The sequence below is a fragment of the Hippocampus guttulatus genome, chromosome 14, assembly GCF_054856545.1.
Source record: "Hippocampus guttulatus isolate MCC_2025c chromosome 14, RoL_Hgut_1.0, whole genome shotgun sequence".
Taxonomy (NCBI): domain Eukaryota; kingdom Metazoa; phylum Chordata; class Actinopteri; order Syngnathiformes; family Syngnathidae; genus Hippocampus; species Hippocampus guttulatus.
In genome coordinates, this window is record NC_141274.1 from 11,526,280 (window position 1) to 11,536,336 (window position 10,057).

At 41.8% G+C, this 10,057-nt stretch overlaps 1 protein-coding gene across 3 annotated transcripts; it reads left to right on the forward strand.

The window, feature by feature from the left end:
• The first annotated feature begins 618 nt into the window (after positions 1 to 618).
• Positions 619 to 9,544, forward strand: mtf2 (metal response element binding transcription factor 2). Of its 3 annotated transcripts, XR_015102909.1 has the most exons (16): positions 619 to 821; positions 1,860 to 2,046; positions 2,591 to 2,672; positions 3,486 to 3,596; positions 3,665 to 3,765; positions 4,531 to 4,649; positions 4,757 to 4,852; positions 5,219 to 5,287; positions 5,952 to 6,075; positions 6,492 to 6,559; positions 6,658 to 6,819; positions 7,117 to 7,216; positions 7,364 to 7,422; positions 7,579 to 7,680; positions 7,925 to 8,886; positions 9,094 to 9,544. XR_015102909.1 is itself a non-coding variant. In XM_086129886.1 (15 exons), the coding sequence occupies exons 1-15, from the start codon at positions 817 to 819 to the stop codon at positions 8,298 to 8,300; spliced, it is 1,761 nt and encodes a 586-aa protein (XP_085986012.1). In that variant the 5' UTR covers positions 619 to 816; the 3' UTR covers positions 8,301 to 9,544. The 3 variants fall into 3 exon arrangements, 2 of the variants coding, with proteins under 2 accessions (XP_085986012.1, XP_085986013.1); XM_086129886.1 differs by having other exon boundaries at positions 7,925 to 9,544; XM_086129887.1 differs by having other exon boundaries at positions 4,534 to 4,649; positions 7,925 to 9,544.
• The last annotated feature ends 513 nt before the right edge of the window (positions 9,545 to 10,057 follow it).

The window sequence follows — 10,057 nt, forward strand, 5'->3', positions numbered from 1 at the left end:
TTCCTAGAGCACAAAACAACTGCAAATCTAACAAGGTGCTGTACATAATAAAGCCCAAACATAAAACACAGCATTGTAAAGAAATATTCCTTTATATTTAAAACATACTGTACTACATGCCCTCTACACGCCCCTGATCGTGTGGGAAGAGAAGGGAAAATATCAAAATAATAAGCATCACAAATGAAAGGACATTTGAGTCTCGCTTCTTTCATCTAGAACTGCTTCAAACGACAAGGCGAATGCAGGACCAGTGATTACGATTGCATGATTGTCCATGCCTTATGTTAAATTGTTATAGTACCGTATTTTATTATTTTATGTTAGCCGTCCGGTAAAGGACTTTGTTAACAGCTGCAGCTTTTGTTAAAGCGCTGTATAAATACAGATGTGTTGTGTACTATCTAAAGAAATAAATCAATAGTACAGACAGACTAAATGAATACTCCACGATACATTTAATTATCATAAATATGCCAGTTTATGCCAACCGCCAAAAAGCAAAAGCGCGTCGACACGTCCACTAGTCGTTTTCTATGTCCCCAAAGAAAAATGAAAACGGATCAGAGAGCGAGGTGGCCGTTAAAGCTCTTCACTTCCCACAATGCACTTGCCGAGCCGTCAGCGGGAAACCAAAATGGCGAACATGCTCGGGGTAAATGAACCGTTTGTTATTTTCTGAGAACGGCGCAAAGTCGACACGTTTTAGCCACTCTTGTTTGTTGTAAAAATCCCAGGCGACCCGAGAAGCACGAGAGCCACACGCAAACACCGACTTTGTTTACTCTCGTGAGCTGTAGAAGCGGAGGTGCCCGAATGAGGTATTGTTGTCATGTTTTGCTGTGATGGGGGGAGGGCCGGGGGGTGGGGGGGCCGAGTCACTGGTCTGGTGGCCTGGCGGCCTGGCGGCCTGGCTAAAAGTCTTCGCTTCGTGGATTTATTACGAAAACATTTCGAATCTTTTCATTTTGCTTCCTCCATGTCACCTCTAGCTGGCTAGTTATCATATTTAACATGCGGTTGAGCATAGCCATCCAAACAAAGGGACTGTCCCGGAAGGACACCGACAGAAGAAACGAATCTTTTAAAACGCTTCTCTACAAAAGTACGCACAGTCTGCTTGATTAGCTGTCAAAAACCTCAGGCTAAAGTATAAGTACTGATTCGACTCCTTTCAATTTGAAACGAATGTGCCTTTTTTTTACTTCCCCAGTGAATCCCCCTAAAATGCTACTTGCCATTGAACCTAATATGAATTGTCTTTAACTCTCAATACAAAACGTGTTTCCATTTGATATTTCCTTGAGGCACAAAGCCAATTGTTTAAAATATATGAACCACTACCAAATGGCTGTGATGTCACCTGATAATTATGTTATTAGATGTTATGAACAGACAAGGAAAATCTGTGGAAATCTTCCCTGGTTCACATTCCTCCATTTCACTGCAATCTCTTTTTTTTTCTTGAAGTCACCAAGATTTTAAGCTGTCAATCAATATCGTAACATCTGGGATTTTGTCATCATCCGCTGAGGTAGAAAAAGTACCAAACATATTTTGACAAGGAAGAAAACTACAGATATCTGTTCAAAAGCAAGGAGTAAAAAAAAAAAAAAAAAAAAAAGTAATGCGAAAAATAATTACTCAAATACTGATAACTGAAAAATCTATGTATTTCAGTGCAGAATAGTGTATATTATTGTATTAAAGAGACATTCGTAACTGTCCATACCTTTATATTTTACGAAATTAAATTGCTTATAACCTCTTCAAACATCCCCAATGTTCCTATTGCTAATGTTTCTGCAAATCCACGTGACACCCCCACCCCCACCCCACATGTCACGTCCCACCCCCAGAGACTCGGGTGTTCTGAGTCAACTGTCCGTGCATCAGCGATCCCACTCCTCACGGCAGCAGGCTGTTCCCTTGTCCCCCACGAGCCAAGAGAGGGTGGCCTATGGAGAACAGGGCAGGTTCACCGAGGGACAGGACGTCTTGGCCCGGTGGTCGGATGGCTTGATCTACTTGGGGACCATCGCTAAGGTCAGTGTGCAAGGAAGGACAGCGGCACCATGACTTACTCGTGTCCCAACTCCTGAATTTCTCCGAGCTAAGCGACATCTATTTATATATATTTTTCTATGTTGCAAGCTAAAATTTGAAATTCAGATTCGACTCTGCTCAACTGAAGTGAAAAGCAAAATGTAGCAATGGAGTTATTGCATGCCCTGGCAAGGGGAGCCACATTTGCCAATGCCCTTTCAGTTGTTTATCGAATGAGACAGTTAAACACCCAAATAATAAATGAGAAGACAAGCGAGGAGCTGCTGTATATTCACGAGTGAAATCGGTTCAGGTGTGATGTGTTGGCTTTGTCATGTGGCTACACACCACATGTGTGTTCAAAACTGTTATACCCGTGATTTATTTTATTTAATTTTTTCTCGTCGCGTATTGGGTCCCAGTTTTTACACATCTGCTGACAATTTCAATACCTTGCAGTGCAATTCTTTCCAGAGCGTTTTGGTAAAAAAATTCCCCTAAAAAAAGACTCAATTGATGGAATCATTTTTCTTGACTCTTGCAGATCGATCGTGACAAGCAGCGATGCTTTGTGGTGTTTGAGGATCGATCCAAATCTTGGGTTCTCTGGAAAGATATTCAGACAGGTAAGCGGGAGAAAATGACTTTTGTGTTTTGAGATGGACAACACGGGTAACGATGCATCTGCACCTGTCGCGCTCGCTTGCTCTTTATTTAGTTTTTGTTTCAAACCATAATGATGTCCCCCTTTTTTTTTTCCTCACACGTGATCACTGCTTAGTGAAGGAGCTAGCCATGCTAAGCTAAGTTAGCTGGAGACATTTTAACATTAATAGAGACGGGTTTCAGTGGTCAGGACAATTTAGTGGAAGACGCTTTGCTGTCGTAAAATAGTGAGAGAATGTACTCTGACATGGCTGCCAGTTTTCTTAAAAAGCAACAACAACAAAATAAAATGTTCCAGTCATTACGTAAAACTTCATTTTTGTCCTTGTTTATTTTAAAGCCATCCCAAACCTTGAGCATCTTGTTAATTTTTGAGTTATTGCTCCTGGAAATCGGTGCAGTAAACACAAAGTGGCCAAACATTGTTTCCGGGCTGTCACAAATATCGCGATAAAAGTATTAATTGCAGTTTGGAAGCAGAATTTCTTTTGTCTCAACCAATTTTTGTGATCGAGTTAGCTGGCTGACATCCCCCCCGACTCCACTTTCTGGGTTACGACTAGCGATATAATCCATCTCCTTCTGTCGGTTGCGAAGACTTAACCTCAGCAGGGAGATAACTGTTGACCACACATCTCACATTAGATAGTAACTACCTTATTTAGCGACAGAGAAAATATTGTATATATAGATTTGTATATTTAACCGGGGGCAGGGGGGGGGCAAGGCAAATGTTTGGCTTGAAAAATCTCTGGTCTTTTTGTCCATTTTAGGGGACGAAGATGAGGAAGATGACGAGTGTGACGATATCGCGTGCTCCATATGTCAGGATGAAACTTCGGAGGAGCCCAATGAGATTGTCATTTGTGACAAGTGTGGGCAAGGTATGCCTTACATTGGAACGACCCGGTTGGTGTTAACCGATCCCGCTAATGTGCTTGTCGTCACTCAGGCTACCACCAGCTGTGCCACTCGCCCATCATTGATGCTGCTGTTATTGACTCAGACGACAAATGGCTTTGCTCTGAATGTCAGATCACTTCTTTCCCAAAGGTGCGGCTTGTTTTTAATTGAACCCTTTCGGGGACAGCGGTCACTACAGTGGACGGCTTGTCATGTTATCGGGGTCGCAGGGTTCAGGACAGTGAACCATGTTTATCATTGGGGATGCTTTCCACACTCCTCGCAATAGTTGAAAATCCGCAACCTCGAGAGACTCGTGTTAAAATGTTGTTTGATTAGATTACTAAACCTCACAATCTCATCTCAAGCTTGTCAGCCTTTTTAATGCTAACATGTAACTCCATCGATTGATTAATGGAAGTTTGAATAAAGCCTTTAGTAATTATAAACCTTCAAACAAGTGCTATTTTAACACACGCAAAGCAGCAACGCGTACAAACATCAGACCACAGTTTGGACTTGCAATACTCACTACGCTCTGTCCGATTGATGATTACTGAAGCTCGCTTGAGGACCTTCTCTGCCTCTTCTTGCTCTTATTACGCTGCATCCCTCCAGTAGAGATCATTGCTGTGTGGCATATTATGGCACAGCGTGCGACCGCACTGAAGGTGCCTTCACTCCAAATTCAGACTTGCCCATGTGTACTGTATACGTTTGAAACTTAAAAAAAAAATGTAAAGCTTAAATTTGCGTTTCAGTGATGTTGCCTAAGGATGAACTGCAACATGGCAGTGGAACACTGTCATACCTTGGCGTAATGCATTCAGTCACTTTTCAAGTACGGTACAAGAAATGACAAAATCACGGAAGCCACGTGAAGAATAATTTCAAAATTTTTTTTCTTCTTAAAAGCAGGAGGAGACACAAGCCATGGAGCTGTCCTTCCCGTACTCCCCGGAAGAACTGGTGTGGGATGAAGACCACCGGACCAACATGCAACAGTGCTACTGCTACTGTGGAGGGCCAGGAAAGTGAGTGACCTAACAAGATGGGAGAACCCCCCAACCCCCCAATCATTTGTCATCGCAGGGTCCCCAACCAATCAGCTTCTCTTTATTGTGTTCTCGTGCTTATATAGCTGGTACCTGAAGATGCTGCAGTGCAATAGTTGTGAGCAGTGGTTCCATGAAGCCTGCCTCCATTGCTTACCCATGCCAATGCTCTATGGAGACAGGTGAGAAGATTTTCTGAACGGTTTTCTAATTGACTGGCCCTGCACAATAATTGTAGTTGAGAACGCATGGAAATGTAGCGGTGTGGTTGACTTGCAAGGAAATTGCAGAGCCGCACCTCAAAAAAAAAAATCTTCAATGCTTTTGGATATTCCTTCTGGCTAACAAACCACCACCTTGAGAACCTTGTCGAACTGGTTTTGAGTGATAAACCGATAGACCGGCTTGTGTTGTGTCGTCACGTTCAACGCCGTGTAAAAATAGACTCTTGTCAACAATATGAACTTTTATCCGGATACGTTTTTATACATACCGACCGCCTGGGCGGTATGTCTAACACAGCGTTTGCTTTTCCTTTCTCCTTTCAGATTTTATCTTTTCATCTGCTCCGTTTGCAACGGCGGACCGGAGTATCTGAGCCGACTGCCTCTTGGATGGTAAACTCCTGCTTCACGGTCGTACAAACAAATCCTGTTGCTTTATTGCCATCTACTGGTTGGAAAAGGAATAGCTTCAAATGCGACCCCCAAAATGGAATTTATAATCATGTGCGTCAATACATTTGTATTTAGATAGTAGTAGTAGTAGTAGATTTTATTTATAAGCGCCTTTCAAGACACCCAAGGACACTTTACAATAACAAAAAACACAAAACAATACGGGTTGAGCAGCGGCAGCCAAAACGCGCCAGCGTTCACTCAACCCGAAAGTCAGAAAGCGATTTTCTAAGAAATGAAAGTTCTCATTTAAAAAAGACTTCATGCATAACTTAGCCTTTGATGCTTTTTTTTTTCACTCACTATTGAGAGTACATGCGTGCAGCAGTTTCACAACAGCTGTAGCTGTACCTAATGCAAACGCCTGTTTCCTGCCTTGCCATACAGGATTATAATAGCCACTCCCGTTTTCAAGCATGATTTTTTTTTACACCCACGGGTGCCATTCTAGCTTCTTTTTTTTTTCTCTCTCAATAAGCGTGCATATGTGGTCACCCCTTCTGATATTATATGTTATACCTCAGTGGGTAAATAATTCCACACGCTGGAGTTTCCTCTGTCACGCATATGATCGAGCGCCACCTAATGCTACAAAATGCTGCAGGGAGGATGTGACACACCTGAGCCTCTACAACCTGACAATGATCCACAAGAAGAAGTACTTTGATTCTGAGATGGACCTGATGACTTACATCAACAACAACTGGGACCTGCTGCAGCTTGGGGAGGTATTTAAAATGATGGACCATCTGATTAAATAGCAAGTTAACCTTTTTTTGATGTGTGTGTCTGAGAAATTTAAAGGGAGAAAGGTGACTGACAGCTGTTGGTTTTAAAACGTTTTATTCCCCTACAGTGATTTTTTTTTTTGAGTACTATAATTATTATTAATTTTATTTGTCAGCGTCTTTCAGGGCACTCAAATTAGACTTTTCAAAAGTGCAAAAATTGCGACATGAAATCACAGGTCGCAGCTTAATAATTAAAAAAACGTTTGTCCTGATGTCACTTCCATATTTTTAACATCATTAATAAATAAATGGTGTCCACACGTCATCAAGTGTCCATTGTTTGACCTTTAGAATGTGCGTGATGTGTGCCACAACTTTTTAAATCTTGATTGTCTTTGGTGTAACGTCAACAGCTTGCCGGTACGCCAAGATCAATGCGATTTGCGTGTGTTCTTGAGGCCTTAAACAGCAACACAACCAAGTAGGTTCTAAACATGTGTCATAAATATGTTTTCTTTGCTACGGCCTTCATTTCAAAGGCCGAAAAGTAAATGTTACTTTTTTTTTTGTCACTGCTAGGTTCATGTCAGGAAAAGAGGTCAAGAAGAAGAAGCACTTGTTTGGGCTGAGGGTTCGATTCCCTCCCACTCCTCCCATTGGAGACCATCCAACTAGAAGACTGATGGAGCACCCCTCGAATGGGATCACTGTCAACTCAAACAAAACATCATCCAGCATGAGGCAAGATGCTAGTTTCAAATTAAGATTTTCACCATCTTTGTGAGGAAATTTATTGTCGACTCGCGACGTGTGGTTTCTCTTGAAGCACCGCATTGTTCAAGCTCAGGTCGTTGTATTCTATTTGTTCACCACAAGGCGGCACTAAATATCACGCACTGTACCTTTAACATCAATAGTAGCTGAGCAGCATTCAAGAACAAATCGGTACTTCATCTTGCATTGAAACTTGGGCAGCTTCCTGCGTCGGTCTGTCAGCAACTCCCTGAGCGGTGAACTGAACTGCTACATTACTTGCAGTACCTACAGGACACCGAAGAAGTCCAAAAAGACGAAGCAAGTAACACGTTCACTGGAGCGCCAGGCGAAACGCAGATGTTCCAGTGAACTCCTGTCCCAGGTGTGTACATTTGTATGTTTTAGCGGGCGGGAACTGGGTGTGCACATAGTTTTACAGAGAGAGGTAAATATTTCTTTATGGTGTCGGTGCCTCTGGAGGAAAATTTTTGAATACAAGAAATGACAACCTCTTTTTATTGTTTGACAGGAACTAAGAAAGCCCGCACCACTAGAATCCCACTCACTGGATCGCTTTTCTTCTCTCAAGTAAGGGAATATCCTGCACAATTACGATAACGTCCTTTAAAATGTGCTGTCGGAAGCAGTCGCACAATATGTTTGATGACGAATACTCGAGTGACTCTTTTGTCCAAATGTTGCATTTCTGTCTAAGTTTCTCGTCTCTTTTGCTTGATGCTCCAGGAGTGACCGCTCTTTACTGTCATCTCGAACCTCAGATGTGGAGTCTATCGGTGCCCTTAGCACCACAGAAACTACCTCAACTAGCCTCTCAAGGCCGTCCAGGTAGGCAAGCTGTGTAACCTGTAGTCTCGGGGATGGGCAGGACAAGAGGGTGTTTGGTGAATTTGCATATTGACAACTTACTTGAGGATTGAGGTCATTTATCAGTCATTGCACCCTACTGTACTTTTTGTTTCAACCGGTGATAGAATGCGAGAATTTTGAAATGCGTGCCATGGATTCATAAAGGCTTGGGAAACACCGATTCAAACTAACCATTCAGTATTCGTATCCAACAACTCCGCAGCCTGTGCAGCTCCAGCAAGACCCAATCGACTACTTCCACCATGCCTCTTTCCTCTCCACCTTTAAAAAGAAAGCGCGGGCGGCCTCGGCGGCCCTTGCCACCACCCAACCCTGAAATCCTTCCCCCAAGCCCAGCAGACCCGAACCCTTCCGGCGCCGATGTTGAAACTCCGCTCCCGGGACTGCACTCTGTAGACATAGTTCACGGCATGGACCCCAACAGCCAGCTGTCTCACCTCAAGAGCTCAATCAGCACCTATTTCGGAGCGGCGGGAAGGCTGGCTTGCGGGGAGAAATACAAAGTCCTTGCCCGAAGGGTTACCTTGGACGGCAAGGTGCAGTACCTTATTCAGTGGGAAGGCGTCACTGCCTCCTAGACTGGACGTGGTGTGTGGAGGACCAAGAGTGCACAAATTAAATCATCAAATACGTGCTATGAAATACTTATGTCAGTATTTGTTTTTGGTACCAGTATTTCAAATCTTATTTTGTCCATACGCATTTATTTCGACATCTAATTAAGTCACAATTTCTCATTTTGAAATATTGAAGTGATATCTAAAATACATATTGAAATGGATAAATACCGAAATACTGTATTTCATAACACATCTATTTCATTGGGGTATTTAATTTTGGCATTCTTGGCCCTCCGTAGAGTTGTCTTTACTGTACACTCGGCCTGTAATCACAGCATTAATTGCGGTTATCCCTACAGCATAATTGTCAGAAGTCATTTTTCAGAAAAGATGGAAAAAATTCAACCAACGTGAAGAATCCCAATTGCTTCAATGACCTGGATGACCGAGAATGTACACAGACATTAAGAATTTACTTTTATATGTAAAACTATTTTTTTGCAAGCATATTGGAATTATTTTATTCTTTAGAAATGACTCTGGCAATTATGCTATTCGGTTCACGTAATATGTACCTTTTCAGTTTAGACCGGAGTGTTATGAAGCTTTCTGTAAAGCCTACTGGTTCAGTGCTGTTCACTGTGAATATAAAACATGCAAACATATCTTACCGGTTGTTGTTGGTATATATGAGGCTTTGGCATATTTGTATCTCTTTGCTCTTTAGCTTTTTTTTTTCTTGTCGTTGCTTGGAATGTTTACAACAAGCCTTCAGTTATGCATAAAACTGTTCAATGCACTGCACCTGTAGGCTTTCAAAGATATGGTGTTTTATTTTAAAGTTCAGATAATATGCTTGTCAATTTCAAACCAGCTGAGTATAAAACTACATTTTTTTTCTCCCGTGGAATGTAGCTTGTTGCCAATCTGGGAGAGAATAAGGGGAAGTTTTGTTTTGCCACTGATGTTGCACCGTGAACCTTTGTGTCCACTTGGATAACATTTATTTTTGTACAGTGTTTGCAGAGTTATAACGTCCCTCTATACTTCTATACTTTAAAAAAAAAAGCAACAAAATTTGTTCGGTAGACTCTTTGTATGCAAGACCATTCTAAAAAATACGTATACACATTGTGCTTAATTTTAGACTCCCCCAAGCTTTTTGACGGCTAAATACAAATGTTAAGTGGTGTGATTTAAATCTTAAAGGACCTATTGAGTTTTTCCTTGTTTGATAAAAAATAAAAGTGCTGCATCAGTGATTTTTATACAGGACTATTTTTTGCTGTTAATAGGTTAGCCTCTCTTAAACATTCATTTCCACTCTTAGGATATGCCATGTTACGGTAGAAAATTTGAGTGGAGTCGACTGGAGCGTGTATATATTTTTACAGGGAACACATTTGTGATTAGTCACGCATTTGTAGATTCATGTTACGCCTTTGACTGTGCTTACGCTTCGGATTCATTTATGCATTTGTGGATTGAAATACGTACACATTTCTAAACTGCTTTTGCAACAATAACAGCCCCATAGAACCGATTGTTTGTGAGTGTGTGTGTGTGTGGGGGGGGGGTGTACAGATGATTTGAGGAATACGTATAAAAACGTTTTATTTATTATTTTTCACTTAATTGGCAGGCTGTTCATACCAAATCCTTACGATCAGTGACCGCGAATGCGATTGGCTATTTAATGAAACGCTTCCACCAATCATTGTCGTTAGCTTCCAACCAATCCGGAACCGTTTTTATAAAACATGGGCGGAGACAAT